Source organism: Hyla sarda, chromosome 8, assembly GCF_029499605.1.
Source record: "Hyla sarda isolate aHylSar1 chromosome 8, aHylSar1.hap1, whole genome shotgun sequence".
Lineage (NCBI taxonomy): Eukaryota > Metazoa > Chordata > Amphibia > Anura > Hylidae > Hyla > Hyla sarda.
This window is the reverse complement of record NC_079196.1, coordinates 130,468,679-130,490,719: the sequence shown is the minus strand read 5'-3', so window position 1 is coordinate 130,490,719 and position 22,041 is coordinate 130,468,679. Positions and strand designations below refer to the sequence as shown.

The 22,041-nt window shown below is 42.0% G+C and overlaps 1 protein-coding gene across 7 annotated transcripts in view; it reads right to left on the bottom strand.

Moving 5' to 3' along the window:
• The window catches only part of LOC130284828 (glucose-1-phosphate thymidylyltransferase-like), a 548,309-nt gene that overhangs the window by 54,281 nt on the left and 471,987 nt on the right, over positions 1-22,041 (bottom strand). For 6 of the 7 annotated variants that reach the window (XM_056535667.1, XM_056535670.1, XM_056535665.1 and 3 more), the window contains one exon: positions 14,975-15,033. The exons of the other annotated variant lie outside the window; for it this stretch is intronic. In XM_056535667.1, the coding sequence (XP_056391642.1) occupies positions 14,975-15,033 (59 nt within the window). The remainder of the gene's footprint in view (positions 1-14,974; positions 15,034-22,041) is intronic. 7 annotated transcript variants of the gene reach the window in all.

Here is a 22,041-nt window from a genome sequence, read left to right as displayed (position 1 = left end):
TATATTACCTCACTTCCCCTTCACTTCCTTGCCGGATCTTGTTGCCATTGTGCCAGTGAAAGCGTTCCTTGTGTATCCCAAGCCAGTGTTCCAGACCTCTTGCCGTTGCCCCTGACTACGATTCTTGCTGCCTGCCCTGACCTTCTGCTATGTCCGACCTTGCTCTTGCCTATTCCCTTGTACTGCGCCTATCTCAGCAGTCAGAGAGGTTGAGCCGTTGCCGGTGGATACGACCTGGTTGCTACCACCGCTGCAAGACCATCCCGCTTTGCGGCGGGCTCTGGTGAATACCAGTAGCAACTTAGAACCGGTCCGCCGACACGGTCCACGCCAATCCCTCTCTGACACAGAGGATCCACCTCCAGCCTGCCGAATCCTGACACTAACAACAACAAACAATATAAGATAGTAACTAATAGCAACCAACAAAGGTCTATGCCTATATCATTTAATAAGGAAAGGGAAGAGATTTAATGCTCTTAGTGAGAACCAATAACTCCCTTACCTCAAAGTGCCTCGGATGCTGATAAGTCTGCTCTGACTGAGTCTAGCTGAAGCTGGGTCTGTATTCTAAAGTGTTGTATTATTGTTACATTTGAGAAGTTTAAAAAGCAGGAGTTGTAAGCAGGACCCACTGTAACTGTAAGTATTACACTCCCTTGATAAAAGTAGTTTTTCTTAATAGTTAATAACAGCTGTTTGTCATCAAGGATATGGACAGCAGGATTGGAGGTTTTCTTCAGTGCACATTGTGCCACATGTATACATCTCTGGAGCAGCAGCTTCAGGGTGAATACCGCTGTGACAAATGTGAGCATGTTGCCCACCTGGAAGCTCGTATTAGAGATCTAGAGGAGCAAAATGCAACATTGAGGGCGATTGACAATCTTACAGAGCAAGCAGTTAGTGGGGTAGAAATGGAGGTTGGAGAAACTAGCCAGGAGGCCCAAGTAGGGAGCTGGGTTAATGTAGTTAGAGGGACTGGAAAGGGGGCAAGGAAAAGGAAGGTCACTTCTGCTTCTGATCTCCCAAGTAAAATTGCCAAGTTGGGCGATGATGCGAGGGCCTCAGTATCAGAGATGGCAACCCTAGTGGATACTGGTCTCCCTAACAGCCGGGGGAACAGCTCAACTAGTAGTGTGGGGGATGGTAACGCAGGTAGGCCAAGACAGTTAGTTGTGGTAGGGGACTCTATAATCAGGAAGACGGATAGAATAATTTGTCGCCAAGACCACCTCAACCGAATGGTTTGCTGTCTCCCTGGTGCCAGGGTTCGGGATGTGGTGGAAAGGGTGGACAAATTACTAGGGGGGGCTGGGGATGACCCAGCTGTCGTGGTCCATGTGGGAACCAACGACAGAATACATGGTAGGTGGAGGTCCTTGAAGAATAATTACAAGGAACTAGGTGCCAAGCTGAAGGGAAGGACCTCTAAGGTTGTGTTCTCTGGAATACTTCCTGTGCCATGCGCATCGCAGGAAAGACAGCGGGAGCTTAGGGAGTTAAATGCATGGCTTAAGTCGTGGTGTGAGGGGGAAGGGTTTGGGTTTTTAGAGCACTGGGCTGACTTTTCATTGGGGTACAAACTCTATTCTACGGATAATTTGCACCTGAATGGAAGGGGGTCTGCTGTGCTGGGGGAGAGAATCCTGGAAGGGGTGGCTGAGTATTTAAACTAGGTGAGTGGGGGGAGGATAATAAAGCAAAGAAAGCAGACAGTGGGATGGATAGGTTAGAGAGGGGTCAGGACATAATGGCGGGTGGAGAGGAGTCCTGTGGGGGGAGGTTAAGAACAGTGGATAAGGAGATTCATGCGTTACAAACCAGCTGTAAAAATAAATGTAGCCCGAAAAATTGTAATCCCAATAATTCAAAAAATTCCATTAGCCCCAATAACTCAATAACTACAATAAGCCCCATTAACTCAAAAAATACCGTTAGCCCCAATAACTTAAATAACAACGTTAGAAGCAATAACGCAAAAAATCCCATTAGCCCCAATAACTTAAATAGTACAATTAGCCCTTATAACTCAAAAAATGACATTAACCCCAATAACTCTGAAAATCCCATTAGTGAGACTATATGTGTAAAACTTAATGGAAATGTAAAGTGTATGTTCACAAATGCCAGAAGCCTAGCAAATAAAATGGGGGAGCTTGAGGCCTTGATACTGGAGGAACATATTGATATAGTTGGGGTCACTGAGACATGGCTGGACTCCTCGCATGACTGGGCTGTTAATCTGCAGGGGTTTACATTGTTTCGCAAGGATAGAATGAACAGAAAAGGTGGTGGAGTCTGTCTGTATGTAAGAAGTGGTATGAAAGTCAATGTGAACGATGCCATAGTGTGTGATGATTCTGAGGAGGTGGAATCACTGTGGGTAGAATTACAAAAGGAGGGAAATACTGAAAAAATAATATTTGGTGTAATCTACAGACCCCCTAATATCACTGAAGAGATAGAAGGTCGGCTGTATAAACAAATAGAGAGGGCCGCCCGGGCAGGTACAGTGGTAATAATGGGAGATTTTAACTATCCAGATATAGATTGGGGCCGGGGGTTGGCTAAAACTACAAAGGGGAGAAAATTCCTAAATTTATTGCAGGATAATTTTATGGGCCAGTTTGTGGAGGACCCAACAAGAAGTGATGCCTTGTTGGATCTGATCATTTCCAACAACGCAGAGCTGGTTGGTAATGTAACTGTGAGGGAAAACCTAGGTAATAGCGACCACAATATAGTTACTTTTGACTTAAAATGTAGAAAACAAAGACAGACGGGGAAAGCAAAAACATATAACTTTAAAAAGGCAAACTTCCCTGGGTTGAGGGCTGCACTACAGGACATAGACTGGGGGGAGGTGTTCTCAAATGCTGATGCAGAAGGTAAATGGGACATCTTTAAATCAACTCTAAATAACTATACAGCTAAATATATACCAAAGGGGAACAAATATAAACGATTAAAACTAAATCCTACATGGCTGACAAATGAGGTTAAAAGAGCAATAAACAACAAAAAAATAGCCTTCAAAAAATACAAATCTGATGGGTCAGCTATAACATTTAAACAGTACAAGGAGCTTAATAAAATCTGCAAAAATGTAATAAAAACAGCAAAAATTCAAAATGAGAGACAGGTGGCCGAAGAAAGCAAAACTAATCCTAAATATTTTTTTAGATATATAAATACAAAAAAACCAAGGACAGAGCATGTAGGACCCCTTAATAATGATAATGGGGAGGTTGTCACGGGCGATCAAGAGAAGGCGGAGCTACTGAATGGGTTCTTTAGTTCTGTATATACTATGGAAGAAGGAGCTGACATTGGTCAGGTCAGTGCTGGTAACACATCATATAATGTATTGAACTGGCTTAATGTAGAGATGGTACAAGGTAAGTTAAGTAAAGTAAATGTAAGCAAATCTCCAGGGCCGGATGGACTACACCCAAGAGTTCTTAGAGAGGTAAGTTCAGTAATATCTGTACCCTTGTTCATGATATTTAGAGATTCTCTGGTGTCTGGTATTGTGCCAAGGGACTGGTGCAAGGCTAATGTGGTACCAATCTTCAGGAAGGGCTCTAGGTCTTCGCCAGGCAATTATAGACCGGTAAGTCTAACGTGCATTGTGGGTAAATTGTTTGAAGGACTTATAAGGGATTACATACAGGAATACATAGGGGATAATAGTATTATAAGTGATAGCCAGCATGGGTTTACTAAGGATAGAAGTTGTCAAACCAATCTAATTTGCTTTTATGAAGAGGTGAGTAGAAGCCTTGACAGAGGAATGGCTGTGGATATAGTGTTTCTGGATTTTGCCAAAGCGTTTGATACTGTCCCTCACAGACATCTGACAGGTAAGTTAAGGTCCTTGGGCTTGGAAACTTTACTTTGTAACTGGATTGAACACTGGCTCATGGATCGTACCCAGAGAGTGGTGGTAAATGATTCGTACTCTGATTGGTCCCCGGTTATTAGTGGTGTACCCCAAGGTTCAGTACTGGGCCCGCTGCTGTTTAATTTATTTATCAATGATATAGAGGATGGTATTAACAGCTCTGTTTCTATCTTTGCAGATGACACCAAGCTTTGTAGCACGGTACAGTCTATAGAGGATGTGCATAAGTTACAAGATGACTTGAATATACTAAGTGTCTGGGCATCCACTTGGCAAATGAGGTTCAATGTGGATAAATGTAAAGTTATGCATCTGGGTACTAATAACCTGCATGCGTCGTATGTCTTAGGGGGGATTAAACTGGCAGAGTCACTGGTAGAGAAGGATCTGGGTGTACTTGTAGATCACAGACTACAAAATAGCATGCAATGTCAGGCTGCTGCTTCCAAAGCCGGCAGTATATTGTCATGTATAAAAAGAGGCATGGACTCGAGGGGCAGGGACATAATACTCCCCCTTTATAAAGCATTGGTACGGCCTCACCTGGAATATGCTGTTCAGTTTTGGTCGCCTGTTCATAAAAGGGACACTGCGGAGTTGGAAAGGGTGCAGAGACGCGCGACTAAACTAATATGGGGCATGGAACATCTTAGCTATGAGGAGCGATTAAAGGAGTTACAATTGTTTAGTCTTGAGAAGAGACGTTTAAGGGGGGATATGATAAACGTATATAAGTATATAAATGGCCCATACAAAAAATATGGAGAAAAACTGTTCCAGGTTAAACCCCCCCAAAGGACGAGGGGGCACTCCCTCCGTCTGGAGAAGAAAAGGTTTAGTCTAAAGGGGCGGCACGCCTTCTTTACCGTGAGGACTGTGAATTTATGGAACGGTCTACCTCAGGAACTGGTCACAGCAGGAACAATTAACAGCTTTAAAGCAGGGTTAGATACATTCCTGGAACAAAATAACATTAATGCTTATGCAGAATTATAAAACTACATCCCTTTCCCTTATCCCCTTACATCCTTCCCTTCAATCGCCTGGTTGGACTTGATGGACGTATGTCTTTTTTCAACCATACTAACTATGTAACTATGTAGAGTCCATTTGTACTCAACTGTTCAGTTGCTTTCACACCTAGGTGAACAGCATTGTCAAATTAGTCCACAATACGCATCAGTATAGCGTATCTGAGAGGTGGAACGCATCAGAGTGAAGTGTAGGTGTAACTGCAGGAGAGACGTGGAACGCATCAGTACAGTGCAAATGAGGGGTGGAACGCACCACAGAGAATTGTAGTTGTCACTGCAAGAGAGACTTGGAATGTATAAGTATAGCGTAACTGAGGGGTGGAATGCATCATATCCACGCTATCATACAAACAGGAGCCGAAACCGGAAGTGATGCAGTTGGCGTCCCGGATCCGGCATATGTACCTGCACATGTAGGATACGTATATAAGGAGACTGTCCATGCAGGTACCATCGATATCTATCCGGATCGAGTGGTCATCTGACTTGCCCGCTTTAGTAAGTAGGTAAGATCTATTTTCTGTTGGGAGTCTTAGGTGGACAAGTTTTGTATTGTGGACTAATTTGACAATGCTGTTCACCTAGGTGTGAAAGCAACTGAAAAGTTGAGTACAATCGGACTCTAGTGCCATTGGACTTATCAGCATCCAAGGCACTTTGAGGTAAGGGAGTTATTGGTTCTCACTAAGAGCATTAAATCTCTGCCCTTTCCGTATTAAATGATATAGGCATAGACCTTTGTTGGTTGCTATTAGTTACTATCTTATATTGTCTGTTGTTGTTAGGTCCTATTTCACCTTCATTTTATCAAGCTACCTGGTTTAGTGTGGCGGTACATATGAGGCTATAAAGTTACAACATTGTACTCATTGTATAGTGATGTGTTACAAGACTTCTTTGAAAGGTAATAGCTATTTTTGTTTTATCTGGGTATATGAAGGCTATGGTGTTTTCTGGGCTTAATACTATTATCTATAGCATTACTCTAGAGAGGCAATTCAAATACTGCTATTTGACTGTATCCCCTACCATCCGGACTGTTCAGAGCGAAAACTAAATTAAGAGAATATCGCAGACACAACACATATGGAGGTATATAATTTTAAATTTATCTATGGAGTACTTTTTTTCTTTTTATGTTATTATTGAGTTAGTAAATAATATTGAATGGTGTGTATACTTTATGTATTTTATAGCTAACGGAGGCCACTTATGACAACTAAGATACTTGTATTTAATGTATCTGATTTCATCAACATGGAGAACTGATATTATCTACCATAAGGTATTTATTATGTGACATCATTCCACTCTGATATATATATATATTTATATATATATTTATTTTTTTCTATGTACACCTTTATGGTTTATATGATGAGCTTTAATTGTTTTATGTGCTTTGCTTTTTTTTGCTTAGATGATGAACTATTTGTTTGTCTCCTTCTGCATCTTTTTTGTTTTGCATTAGGAAAGAACTCCATTCTCCAATCATCCACTGGATCTCCAGATGCCATTCTTTATGGTACATCTGTGTGAATTCACGTCATAAGGTATTCCTCTATGTGCTTTTTGCTTATTGTGTGCTTTGTTTTGTTGCTTTGTCCTCTATACAGAATGGAATGATGTTTAATATATAGTCCCTACGATACTACAATTAGCACGTACATAAAAAACCCCTGATGATCCGTACCATCTTTAAATACGAAAAAAGGCGTTGGGTTGTTGTGTGCAGGGGATTGTCCCTGTTTTTAGCTAGGGGTATCGTCCCTATACAAGATCTCCCAAGAGGAGTCTTTGATAATCTGGATATTGAGATATGTTAATGTCATTTAACATTTTTCTGGTTTTCTGGTAATAATAAAGCTTTTGATAAATTTTTAGCTATTTTCTCTTGATTAATTTTTGCTTTCAGGTCCACCCTTCGAACCTCTAGAGGCTCCTCCTATTATAATTCTTAATTTTAAAACGTGTTTTCTCATAGCCTTAAAGGGGTTCTCCGGTGCTTACACATCTTATCCCCTATCCAAAGGATAGGGGATAAGATGCCTGATAGCGGGAGTCCCGCCGCTGCGGACGCCAAGATCATGCACGTGGCACCCTGTTTGTAATCAGTCCCCGGAGCGTGTTTGCTCCGGGTCCGATTACGGGCGACCACCGGGCCAGTGGTGTGTGACGTCACGCCTCCGCGCCCGTGTGACGTCACGCTCCGCCCCTTAGTGCAAGCCTACGGGAGGGGGCGTGATAGTCATCATGCCCCCTCCCGTAGGCTTGCATTGAGGGGCGGAGCTTGACGTCACACGCCGCTGGCCTGGTGGTCGCCCGTAATCAGACCCAGAGCGAACACGCTCCGGGGACTGATTACAAACGTGGTGCCGCGTGCATGATCACGGGCGTGCCCAGCGGCGGGACCCCCGCGATCAGGCATCTTATCCCCTATCCTTTGGATAGGGGATAAGATGTGTAAGCACCGGAGAACCCCTTTAACCTCAGCTAGAAGGGTAGGAGAGTTCCATGCTCTTTCAGCATTTCCTCCTTATACAAATTTTGGGATGACCGAGTGATAATGAGGACATGGAATCTTCTAAGGACTTGTCGCATTTCAGAAAATCTTGTAGGTCCAAACAAGGGTAAGGCTGATTCTAGGCAATATGTCAGTAAATGGATAAAAGATTACATTTCTATGGCTTATGTCTGCAAGAATTTGACTCCTCCATATTTCTCGGCTCACTCAACATGGTGTCAGTTGCAATTTTATGGGTTGAGAAAGCGGAGGCTTCTCTTGAACAAATTTGTAAGGCCGCCACATGGTTTTCCTGTCATACATTCCTGAGATATTATAGATTACAATTAAATCCCATTTAGGATTTGTTCTTTGGTTGCAAAGAAATCACAGTTGATCTTATACCCGCATCTGTACAACACCCAGATGCAACATTAGACCACTGTAGGCAGAATTTGTGAGTTTTTTTTAAAGAAGTAATTATGAGTGCCATAGTGATTTTCTATATTAAAATTTCCCTGATTGCTAACTAAGTGAAGCACATCTGGTTCCATAATAGTAACTCACATGCCATGAGGATGTGTTTTGACACTTAAAAGGGGTCCTCCCCTGGAAAACATTTTTTTTTAAATCAACTGGTGCCAGAAAGATAAAAAAAAGGATTTGTATATAACTTCTATTTAAAAATCTTAATCCTTCCAGTACTCCACTGGAAAACAGGTGCCATAAAGTTAAACAGATTTGGCAATTACTTATATTTAAAAATCTGTTAAACAATTACTTCTATTTAAAAATCTTAACCCTTCCAGTACTTATCAGTTGCTGCATGCTCCAGAGGAAGTTCTTTTCTTTTTGAATTTCCTTTCTGTCTGACCACAGTGCTCTCTACTGACACCTCTGTCCATGTCAGGAACTGTCTGGAGCAGCATAGGTTTGCTATAGGGATCCTACTCTGGATCAATCCTAAAATGGACAGAGGTGTCAACAGAGAGCACTGTGGTCAGACAGAAAGGAAATTCAAAAAGAAAAGAACTTGCTCTGGGACATACAGCAGCTGATAAGTACTGGAAGGGTTAAGATTTTTAAATAGAACTCACTGTTTAACAGATTATTAAATAGAATTGTCAAATCTGGCTCCTGTTTTCAAGTGGAGTACCCTTCTAAGTGTTTTTTTTTAACTGTTTTCTAATCTTAGACAACCCCTTTTATTGACTTCTAGCATTTAATAATGTTGTATAAAAACTTTTATAACTGCAACCTTTGATATCCAGGCCTCTTATACTGTCTTTAAATGTGGATTCCTTTAAAGGAAAACTGCCAGCCAGTTCACCCACACTAAACCCAATACACTGGGTTATGCAGGGTGGGCCATTTATATGGATACATCTTAATAGAATGGGAATGGTTGGTGATATTAACTTCCTGTTTGTGGCACACTAGTATATGTGAGGGGAAAAACTTTTCAAGATGGGTGGTGACCATGACGGCCATTTTGAATCCAACTTTTGTTTTTTCAATAGGAAGAGGGTCAAGTGACACATCAAACTTATTGGGAATTTCACAAGAAAAACTATTATGTGCTTGGTTTTAACGTAACTTTATTCTTTCATGAGCTATTTACAAGTTTCTCTTTGTTTACAGCCATTGACATGTCGTCGAGGTTAACACGTGAGGAGCGGATAGAAATTGTGTTGATGTCTGGTGAATGCAGTAACCGGGTCATTGCAGCAGATTTCAATGTAAGACACCCTACGAGACCACCCATCTCCCATGGTACAGTTAGCAAACTGCTTGCTAAGTTTCGTGAAATTGGTTCAGTGTTGGATTTGCCAAAATGTGGATGCATGAAATCTGTCACTAATGAAGAAACATCAGTGGCTTTCCTAGCTTCATTCAGCAAGAGCCCACAGCGTAGTACTCGCCGCATGTCACTGAAGTGTGGCATAAGTTGAAAATCCCTTCGGGGGATATTAGTCACATATACTCACACATGGCACCCTTACAAACTCCAGCACTGCAGCATCTCAAAGAGGATGACCCAGATCGGCGCACTGAATTTGCAGAATGGGCATAACAAAAATTGTAACAGGACCCTCAGTTAACGCAGAAGACTTTGTTCAGTGATGAGGCAAACTTTTAAGTGAATGGTGAAGTTAACAAACAAAACCACCGCTAGTGGTCTGACACTAACCCACATTGGATAGATCCCTCCAAGATTGTTGGAACACAAAAATTGATGGTATGGTGTGGTATATGGGGTACAAAGATAGTGGGGCCATTCTTCATCAATGGAAACCTCAAGGTCACTGGAAATACAAAATTGCTACATGATGATGTGTTTCCCTCTTTATGCACTGAAGCTGGCATGTTCCCTGAGTTTTTCCAGCAAGATGGTGCACCACCACATTATGGGTGTCAGGTCCGAGCATTCCTAGATGAACAGTTTTCTGGAAAGTGGATTGGTCGTCGTGGGCCAGTTGAATGGCCCCAAAGGTCTCCCGATCTAACTCCCTTAGATTTTTATCTTTGGGGTCATCTGAAGGCAATTGTCTATGCTGTGAAGATACGACATGTGCAGCACCTGAAACTACGGATACTGGAAGCCTGGGGTAGAATTTCTTCTGCAGTGTTGCTATTTGTGTGTGAAGAGTGGGAGAAGAGGGTTGCATTGACAAACCAACATTGACAATCCAACACAATGGGCAGCACATTGAACACATTTTATAAGTAGTCAGAAACTTGTAAATAACTCATGATAGAATAAAGTTACGTTAAAACCAAGCACATCATTGTTTTTCTTGTGAAATTCCCAATAAGTTTGATGTGTCACATGACCCTCTTCCTATTGAAAAAACAAAAGTTGGATTCAAAATGGCCGACTTCAAAGGGGCCACCATGGTCACCACCCATCTTGAAAAGTTTCCCCCCTAACATATACTAATGTGCCACAAACAGGAAGTTAATATCACTAACCATTCCCATTTCATTAAGGTGTATCCATATAAATGGCCCACCCTGCAGTGTGGATGAACAAGAGTCCATACACAGGTTTTCTTGCCACCGAGTTGTCGTTCGCTAAAATTCCGTAATTTTGGCCTTCATTTACGCTCTGAAGGCGGGTCACCCGCCGGCAGCCTTGCTTTGGGTTGCGGAGGAAGGGGTCTTAGCCCATTCCCCTTGTTTGCATATTCATTTTCCCCCTGAGCGCAGAGCTCTGTCTGCAGAGCGCATGCGCTGACATTTTTTAGACTGTGTTTTAGAGAGCTGTGCGTCGGAAGAGTGCTCTGTGCAGTGTAACTGCGCATGTGCCAGTCCCTCGCTACACCCAGAAGTCGGGAGTAGCGAGACTACAGAAAAAGGTACTTCCGGGTGTAGCGAGGGACCGGCGCACGCGTAGTTACACTGTACACACTGTGTAGAGCGCTCTCTTCCAACGCACAGCTCTCACATCACATCATCAGGACGTGAGAGCTGGATAAAAACTTCAGAGCATTCGCTTTGCAGACAGAGCGCTGCGCTCAGGGGGAAAATGAATATGCAAACAAGGGTGGCCGGCTAAGGCCCCTTCCTCCGGAACCCAAAGCAAGGCTGATGACGGGGAACCTGCCTTCAGTGCAAATGAAGGCCAAAATTATGCCGACGACAATTCGGCGGCAAGAAAGCCCAAAAAAAGTAAGTGATCCGTGTATGGACTCCTGTTCACCCACATTATAACCCAGAGTATTGGGTTTAGTGTGGGTGAACTTGTTGACAGTTTTCCTTTAACTCCTTCAGGACAGTTTTAATTTTTTTGGGTTTGTTTTTTTAAATAGCACTTTTTTTTTTTTGCTTCCTCCTTACCTTCTGAAAGCTATAAAGCTTTAACTTTTACACCTACAGTACAATATTAGGGCTTATTTTTTGTTCCACCAATATTACTTTGTAATGACATCACTCATTTCACCACTTAATCAATGGTGAAACAAAAAAGAATTTAGTGGGGCAAAATAAAAAAATAAAAAATGTATTTTGCAACTTTTGGAGGCTTCTGTTTCTACACAGTGCATTTTATGGTAAAAAAAATTACATCTAAATTCAGCAGTCCATATGATTAAAACGATACCCAACTTTTAATAAAATATAACTTTTTTTTAATATAAAAAGGAGTATGCTTAAAATTACCCTTTTCTGACCCCTATAACTTTTATTTTTTCTGTATACGGGGATGTATGAGGGCTCAGTGAAATGTTTTTTATTTTTGTTTGTTTTATTGGTACCATTTTTGTTTTGGTGGGACTTTTTGATTACTTTTTATTCATTTTTTTTCTGTTATACAAAGTGACAAAATATTAAATTTTGGACTTTGGTATTTTTTAACGTGTACGCCATTGATAGTGCAGTATAATGTTATATTTTAATAGTTTTCTGCACGCAGCGAATCCACATGTAAATTTTTTTATACATCATTTTTTATTTAAAAATAAAAATGGGGAAAAAGGGGGTTATTAAAACTTATTAAGGAATGGGTTATTTCACATTTATTTACTTAAAAAAATGTTTTTTACATGGCCTAAAGGGTTAATGGATGGGCATTGGCCATTAGCTGTGGATTTTGGCTGCTCATAGAAACGGGCACCCACCAGGTATATAGCAAACTTCATACAACAGGAGGAAGACTAGGGCAAACAGGTAGGCCTGATGTCCTAAAAGTGTTATAGGGGTTGTCCAGGACATTTCAATTAACTAGCATTGCATTGACTTTTGTAGGTGTTGTATGTTCTATGTACACTTTTATTATTTCTTTTCTGTGTGTCTTTTGGTCTCAGGCTGAGTCACATGACTCTGCCTGTGATTTCTTTTTCCTGCGCTCTCGTAAACTCTATCTTCCTGTTTTTTTCAGTGTGATGAGTGATGAGTGGGATGAGTCATCAGGTGGGAGGGAGCAGGATGGGCTGTCTGGCATTTCACACGGATTTAAGCCCCACCACTGAACGAGTAGCTAACATCAGAGCCCAGTAGAAGCTTTAGCAATAAGGTTATCATGATGTGGAAAGCCTCTCCCAATCTGTCACAGATTGGAGCTAGGAGCATAAAAGTTAGCAAATTAACAGATCTTAGAGACAACTGCTTCTTCTTTGATTTACATAAACTCAAAGAAATACTAACAGTAGGGTTACACAAGTTTACAGTATGCGTAACTCTTTCTAACAATGCGTCTCTTGCCCAAATCTGTCCAGGGTTTGTGGTGATATCCAGCAAAATATATGTATGCTAATTCTGGGAAACTGGCAATGGGGTTTTCCCAATGCTCTTATAGCCATACTAACCTCTTCACTTCCCAGTCATTCCACCTGACCCCTTTATGAATATTCATTGCTATTGCAGCACTAGCAGTGACGTGTGTCTTGCAGCCAGAATCTGTATCATCACTAGTGCTGTGCAGAATTAGCATATATATATATACACAACAGCTGGAAGAATTTGGGTAAGAGATGCATTGTTAGAAAATGGGTTACTCGCACTATGGCTGACATTTATCATTGTCTTTAGACAGTTTTTGCGTCTACAAAAGGCACAAAAAAGGCGGAAGCAGTGTTTATTTGCGCCTTTTGATTTACACATTTCTGCAGATTTTGAGTTGAAATCCACAGATTTTGGCAATACACATGATATGGAAGGGTTGTATGAACTGCGCCTTTTTTGAGAAAAGGCGCAGAAAAGGCACAAAGCCACTGAAAAGTCTCTAATACTAAACCAGCCCAGACTTAGCTTAGCTTTTCGGTGAATGTCAAGAGAGAAATTTCAGAAAATGTTTACCTGCACAAAATTTATGAAATGCTCTGTGACCATTTAATAAATTTGGTGCTCCTACACATTACCAGCACCCAAAAAAAAAAGGTGTAGAAAAATGCTTCACTTACACCTACAATGATAAATACCGGCCTCTAAGCCTGTGATTCTTCTATCTGTTTCCCTTTAAAGGGGTAATCCGGTGGAAAACAATTTTTTTTCAGTCAACTGGTGCCAGAAACTTCTATTTAAAAACCTTAATCCTTCCTGTACTTATCAGCTGCTGTATACTACAGAGGAAGTTGTGTAGTTCTTTTCTGTCTGACCACAGTGCTCTCTGCTGACACTTCTGTCAGTGTCAGGAATTGTCCAGATAATCTAAAAGGAAAGCAGAAGGCGCTCCATGTGCGGGATCAGCAGGTCAGGCCCATAGGGAAGGGAAACGATCTATCCCACGCCGCTTACCAGAGTTGGGAAGCGCCTGTAAATGCTTGTGTCCTCATCCGCAGCCCTCCTAAGAGGCAGTAGATAAGCAATTTGACCGTGTAGTAGGAGATGTCGGCGCTGGATAGAGGAACCAGGAGGAGTGCAGCATAAAATCAAGTTGGGCTTATTAGATGCAACGCGTTTCGCTGCGCATGCGCAGCTTCATCAGGCAGGAATTGTCCAGAGCAGGAACAAATCCCCATAGCAAACCTCTCCTGCTCTGGACAGTTCCTGACATGGACAGAGGTGTCAGCAGAGAGCACTGTGGTCAGACAGAAAAGAAATTCAAAAAGAAAATAATTCCTCTGGAGAATACAGCAGCTGATAAGTACTGGAAGGATTATGATTTTTAGATATAAGTAATTCACAAATCTGTATACATTTCTGGCACTAATTGATTAGAAAAAATTTGTTTTCCACTGCAGTACCCCTTTAAGGGCTTTGTCCTTCTTGGTGTTGCAATTTTAATGATGAATAATGTATAAAGCAGTGTTTCCCAAGCAGGGTGCCTCCAATTGTTTTAAAACTACAACATAAAGTATGCCTGGGCAGCTGAAGGAACCCTGGTTGGAAAACACTGGTGTAAAGAGCAAGAGAAGAACATGGGGTTAAACTATCTTTTTCATCTTGAATTCTGAGTATTAAGACTTTTATGATACAAGGTCTACATTTACATCCTGTGCCCGCTATAAGATTATCCCTTTAGATCCAGGTGATTGCGGGATCTAAAACCAATAAAATACTGATACCGGTGGTTTAGAGGGCCTGATCAGGACCTATGAGTGTGATTATGATCACATAGTAAAATAAAACCTACATAAATTGGGTATTGTTGTAATCATATTGTCCAAACAATAAATATAATATGTTATTTTAACTGTAAAGTGCACTTCGTAGAAGTGAACAAAACTACCTCAAAAGTTGCAAAATCATAGTAGTCTTTTTCAATTTTTCCCTATATATAATTTTTTGGGGTCTTTACCATAGATTTATTGGTATAATAAGTGAAGTCGAGGAGGAAAAAAATGAAAACACAAAACTGAAGAAAATGTCCTTAGACTGTAGATGTTAATATTAAATGTTTATATTTGTCCAAAAAGGTGGAGGGTCTGTCAGCATTAGATAAATATTAATCAGACATGTCCTATAAGTGACTGACCGCTCTGGAAAATTGTTTTTGTAATGTTTGATTAAATTGTCAAATTGTCATAAGGTTGTTTTACTATAGAACCTGTTTGATTGTATGCATACACTGTATGTGTGCTGGGTTATTACCTTGTCACAAGCCAAGATAAAAAGTGACCTGGAGCATCTTTTTCATCAATTGGTGCATCCTGAAATAAATATTTAGAGGTTGTAAAAAAAGTTACAGGGATGTGCAATTTAAATGTTTATATATATATATATATATATATATATATATATATATATATATACACATATATAAAAACTATATATAAAAGTCAGCCTCTTAAAACACCTCCAGCCAATATTTAGCAAATCTTACATACCATATATACTCGAGTATAAGCCGAATTTTTCAGCACGATTTTTCGTGCTGAAAACACCCCCCTCGGCTTATACTCGAATGAAATCTCCGCCCTCAGTGGTCTTCAACCTGCGGACCTCCAGATGTTTCAAAACTACAACTCCCAGCAAGCCCGGGCTTGCTGGGAGTTGTAGTTTTGAAACCTCTGGAGGTCCGCAGGTTGAAGACCACTGCGGCCTTCGACATCATCCAGCCCCCCCCCCTCTCACCCCCTTTAGTTTTGTACTCACCTCCACTCGGCGGGACGTTAGGGTGCGCTGGTCCGGTGCTACAGGACTGTCCGGTGGGGAGGTCATCCGGTGGGATAGTGGTTACAGGCTGCCATCTTCACCGGGGGGCCTCTTCTCCGCGCTTCGGGCCCGGCCCCGGAATAGTCACGTTGCCTTGACGACGACGCAGAGGGACGTTCATTACCAACATCCCTCTGCGTGGTCGTCAAAGCAACGCCTCTATTCCAGGCCCGAAGCGCGGAGAAGAGGCCCCCCGGTGAAGATGGCAGCCCGGAACCACTATCCCACCGGACGACCTCCCCACCGGACAGTCCTGCAGCACCGGACCAGCGCACCCTAACGTCCCGCCGAGTGGAGGTGAGTACAGAACTAAAGGGGGTCAAAACTACAACTCCCAGCAAGCCCGGACAGCCGATGGCTGCCCGGGCTTGCTGGGAGTTGTAGTTTTGAAACATCTGGAGGTCCGCAGGTTGAAGACCACTGTATCAGACATTGACAAGCGGTGATGATGAAGGTGGGGACATGTGGTGATGATGACAAGGGGATGATGAAGGGGGGCTGTGGGATGATGACAAGGGGATGATGAAGGGGGGGGTGTGGGATGATGACAAGGGGATGATGAAGGGGTGTGTGGGATGATGACAAGGGGATGATGAAGGGGGGTGTGGGATGATGACAAGGGGATGATGAAGGGGGGGTGTGGGATGATGACAAGGGGATGATGAAGGGGGGTGTGGGATGATGACAGGCGGTGATGATGAAGGGGGTATGATGACAGGTGGTGATGATGAAGGGGGGGTGTGGGATGATGACAGGCGGTGATGATGAAGGGGGTATGATGACAGGTGGTGATGATGAAGGAGGATGATGACAGGGTGATGATGATGAGGGTGTTAATGACGGGGGTCTGGATGATGACAGGGGGGATGATGTATTTCCCACCCTAGGCTTATACTCGAGTCAATAACTTTTCCTGGGATTTTGGGATGAAATTAGGGGGCCTCGGCTTATATTCGGGTCGGCTTATACTCGAGTATATACGGTAATCAAAACTTGTGTCTGATCAAGTCCACTGCTGGTACCCTAAGTGATTCCAAGAATGGGGGTCCAAATTGCATGCAGCCACTCCATTTGAACTTTCTAGGCCTGCCAGTATCAGTCAATTCTTATACCTGGCAATTTTTGGCAGTCCTGTAGACCTGCTATTTATTATCAGTTGCAATTTACGTTCTAAACTGCTAAATTTTTAGATAACTGTTATTTAAAACTAGATTTTGCCCGCGGCTTCGCTCACGTTAAATTTGGGGTAACATAGATCTACTTTTTACGATCCGATAGTAATGAGGCTGCTCTGGGTAAATGGCCCGAAACAAACAGGCTCCATCTCCAATTACAGGAATAACATTGTGGGGCACCATAGTCCCATCTATTTTCAACAATTCTACATTCATTGTGATAGATACCAAACTAAAGGTAAATTATAGTCAGAATAAAGAAACAAAAAGGGGGAACCCGCCTTCTCGTGCTGCTTATACACTGTCCAGGTACAGCGCGTGCATGCGCATTTATGAGATGGCCCGCCTTCTCGCGCTACTTATATACTGTCCGGGTACAGCGTGTGCAAATTTTTTCGTGTTTTGATTGATTTTTCGGAGGATGATTATTATGTAAACAGAGATAAAGACACACGTTTTTATTTAAGAGTAATGGTGCAAATTTTCTAATTCAAAAATCAACCTAATCTTAATTCATACAAACTTTGAACACCCGTTTCACCCCTTCAGGGGTGGAATTTTAGAAAATATCAAAACACGTGTTTCTTTATCTCTATTTGTTAGCCTAAAAAAAAGTTTCATGCTTCTAGCTTCAAAAATGACGGACTTCCATACAAACTTTCAACCCCCTTTTCACCCCCTTAAGGGTTGTCAGGCCCAAGGCCTGATTATTAAAATCCTATATGTCTATTATAAATTATAACTGTGTGTGATGGATTGTCCAGGACATGGGTGAGAGGTCATTCGGACGGTGTGTCCTTTTGTGTATTGCATTTTATTGGGGGTCTGGCTGTTTGTTTACATCTCCTTTGAAGTCAAAGGCTTTTTTGAAGTCATGCACTCTGGTCCCATCCTATAATCAAACAGATAATGGGCCAGGAAGAGAGAAGACCCCCTGGTGGGATCAGAGGGGAGGGGGAAATGGAGTCTCCCTCCCAAGAAAGCAGATATGATATTTAAAACAATGCTAGACTCAGGGTGTTCAAGGCTGTGCCCCAAGCTGACAAGACCATCCTAAGAACAGCACTCTCACTCACTCACTCATGGACTGCTATATCATCATGCTGTAAGAACTTCATCTTTTGTTTTCTGAACTTGCCTTGCTAAACTCTTTTATATATTTTTGTAACTGTATGTCATTTGTTTCTGTATTTTTATATAGTCAGCACTGTGATACGTTTTATCAGATTAAATGTTTAATTAATCAGCTCTGGTCTTTGATCTCTAAATATATGAGCTCACCTTTCTGAAGGAGGCTCTGGTAAAATACATTTATCTAAGGGTTAATTTGGTGACTTGCTGGGACTTGTAGTGGATACCCAGAGGTCTGGCAGATTTAACCCTTGCACCATCACACTCTCTCTAGCGTCTTGGCTGGACCGATAGGGTGTGATCGTGACAGTTGACTTTAGAAAAATCCTTTCTTATTCCTTGTCTACGTCTTAAAAACACCTGTGAAAAAAAATCAGCTTTCTAGGTCCAAGGGTGTAGGCTGGGCCTGATGAGTCAGTCCTTCTCTTTTTATATATATATATATATATATATATATATATATATATATATATATACAGTGGTCCCTCAACATATGATATTAATTGGTTCCAGGAGAACCATCATATGTTGAAACCATCATATGTCGAGTACATATGTCTATGTAAAAATGGTAATTGGTTCTGGGGCCTTGGAACCATTGTATGTTGAAAACATATCTCTATGGGAAACTGCCAATTGGTTCTGGGATGACCATTGTATGTGGAGTGTATGGGGAGTGTTTAACAAACCAGCGTGCCTCCAGCTGTTGCACAACTCCAACTCCCAGCATGCATGTACAGCCATTGACTGTCTGGGCATGCTGGGAGTTATAGTTTTGCAACAGCTGGAGGCACACTGATAGGGAAACATTGATGTATGGGGTGTATTGTGTGTATATGTATTGTATGTGATGTGCGACATCGCATACAGTACTGTACAGTTCTTTAAATACCTTCAGGGGGGACAGAATGTCCTCCATTACAATCCTGCCGACTACAGCTATATAGGAAAGGAAGGGGAGGGCAGCCAGCAGCTCATTGGATGCCTGCAGCAAGATGCTGCAGGCTATTGGCTATAGCTGCACTGGGGGGGGGGGGGGGGGGGGCAGGGCTTACATGTAGCTCACAGTGGAAGCCTGGACAGCATGTTAGCAGGACAGCATGTGAGTAACAGGAGGCAGAACGGGACACAGGGGGCACATTAAACAACTATCTGTCAGTTGCTGAAGTTGTAAGCGCTGTCAGATAGCTGTTTGTATGATGGCCCCGACACACAGCAGCATCATATGTAGATGCTGCCTTCAACATACGATGGGCTCTGAGAGGCCATCATATGTTGAAATGATCATATGTTGGGGCCATCATAAGTCGGGGGGTCACTGTATAGATGTACCATGTGTCTCCTTCAACTCTGTCTGAACAGTGGTGCAGTTGACCATAGAAACCAATCAAATTGCTTCTTTCATTTTACAGAAGCCTTCATAAAAAAAGAGAGGGGCAATCTAATTGGTTGCTATGGGCAACTGTTGACTCTGTTAACTCTTGCTTTACACAGGTTTTGATAAATCTTCTTGATAGTGTGTATTAGTGTACACATGTGACAGTTAAAAGACATTTTTCTAATATTACGGACACATTGGTAAATGGGGAAATTAATTATGATGACGTGCTAGACACCCATCCATGTAATTTGTCTGATGTACATTCTGCTAATACAACCTATCTGCATAGTGATGAATTGAGTGATGTATCCATGGGTTTACAACCGGGACTAGGAGGGCACCTAGCAAGAGATATCACCTTTAGAGAATGGGTGGTTATGTCGGAATTACAGGATTTACAGAGCCATCAATATGATGTGGGCACTCCTGCCTTTCTGACTACTAACCCTGATTTTTATCCAGTGAGCTCCCGCACACCGTCATTGGATTATTTCCAGGACGCGGTGGAGCGCGAGCTCACTGCTTTAGCCAGGCAACCATCTGATATGAAACAGAATCTAACTTCAAGTGAGAGAACAGCACTGAAGGATTTATCTAAAATGCATGATGTGATAGTTTGCCAGGCGGATAAGGGAGGTGCCATCGTCATCCTCGATAGGGGTCTGTATGCCAAATCTAATTTACTTATGTTACAAGATACTGAAACATATAGGCCCCTGTCTGGGGATCCAACGGTATCCTTTAGGAGGGAACTTTTTGCAGTTATGGACCAGGGTGTTCCGCTAGGTATTTTATCTATTAAGGCAAAATACATTAAGATTGAGAATCCTGTTATACCTATCTTTCACTCCTTACCAAAGGTCCATAAGGATACTTTCCCTCCTCCCCTAAGACCCATAGTTGCAGGTATCTCCTCACTCAATGAACGTTTATGTTCCTGGGTGGATGCCTCCTTACAGCCTTTAATTATACAGATTCCAGGGTATATCAAGGATACAGGACATGTATTGAATATGATGAATCAAATTAAATGGGATAGCAAGTATACATGGATTTATGTGGATGTAGTATCCCTGTATTTTGTTATTCCCCACCCATTGGCTTTACGGGCACTCACCTAGTTCTTGGAAACATATTCCAATTATACTCTGGTCCTTCAGGAGTATCTGGTTCAGGTTGTTGACTTTCTGTTACACCATAATTTTTTCATGTTTAATGATTCATTTTATCTTCAAATTACCGGCGCTTCGATGGGGGCGAAGTTCTCCCCCTCTCTCGCCAACATATATATGTGTTGGTGGGAGAGGGGGACAATCTTCTCCCCGTCGAATTCATTTTTTTCTTCAGTTGTCTGGTATGGTCGCTACATAGACGACCTCCTTGTATGGGGGTCGAGTGTGGCGACCATACCAGACTTTGTTGATTATTTAAACAGGAATGCCCACAACCTGAAATTCACAGTGTCCCATTTTGATAGGAGTGTTAATTTCCTGGATTTGTGTTTGATGGGTGATGAGGGGAATCAATGCGTGATCACTATTATATATAGAAAAAGTACAGCAGTCAATTCTATTTTATGCGCTTCCTCTTGTCACCCATCTCATGTAATCAGGAATTTACCGGTGGGTGAGATGATCTGGGCCCACAGAAATTGTTCTGCAGACCTGGACTTTGAACAAGAAGCCTCTGCCATAGAATCACGACTTATATCCCATGGTTATTCTAGAGGGGATATTAAACGTGGCAGAACTATTGCATCTAACAAAGTGAGGGACAATCTCATCTCACCCAAATATCCATTAGCCAAAAAGAAGCCCTCTAGTGAGATCTCACCTATCATTTTTTCCACCAGATACAGCCATGAATATGACAGGATATGTGAAATAATACATAAATATATGCCCATTATTACTGGAGATCCTGCATTCAGGGATGTATTTACTGGTGGATATAGGTGCATTTCTAGAAGGGCTCCTACCATCGGGCAACTCATCTCATCGAGTCTTTTCACCGAGTCGGATACTAAACCCAAACCAACCTGGCTTCGTCACCTAGGAACTTTTAAGTGCGGACATACAAAATGCATATGTTGCAGTTATATGTCTTGCTCCACTGGGGAGTCATTTAAAATAAAACAATTTATTAATTGTAACACTACTTTGGTCATATACGTAGTCACATGCAAGGATTGCAGCATGCAGTATGTAGGGTGTACAACAACTCCTCTGAAAGTTCGCTTTCGCAAGCACATTTCGGATGTTGTACATTTCAATTCTCGCCATGTGTCTATGGTATCGAAGCACTGCGCAGAAGTCCATTCTGGCAATACCACGTCCCTAATGTTACAAGGTCTGGAACATGTTACACCCCCCATCAGGGGTGGTAACACCAGACTCAAACTATTGGATCGTGAGGTCCTTTGGATCATGAAACTTGACAGTCGTATCCCCCACGGACTTAAGAGAATGGACACAATTTTGCATTATTAATGCTTTATTCGTCCTTCTCTTTATGAATCCGTTATATAGTCATTTGTACAGCAGATAGTACAGTATCTTTGGTCCATCATACTGAATATTTTCTTTATGTGTTATACACAATGCCTGCTCCTTGTTTATTTCCTTCCCTCCCCCCCCCTTTTCCCCCCCCCTTTCTCCTTCCCTTTTCTTTTTTCCCCTCCTTCCCTCCCATGCCTGTTCCTTTTATCTCCTCTCACTTTAGTTGTTTCTTAATTTATACTAGCTCATATTGGGGGTTGTTGTTGGCAACCATTTATATCTATTTTGTATATTGCCCGTATTTATTCAAAATAATTT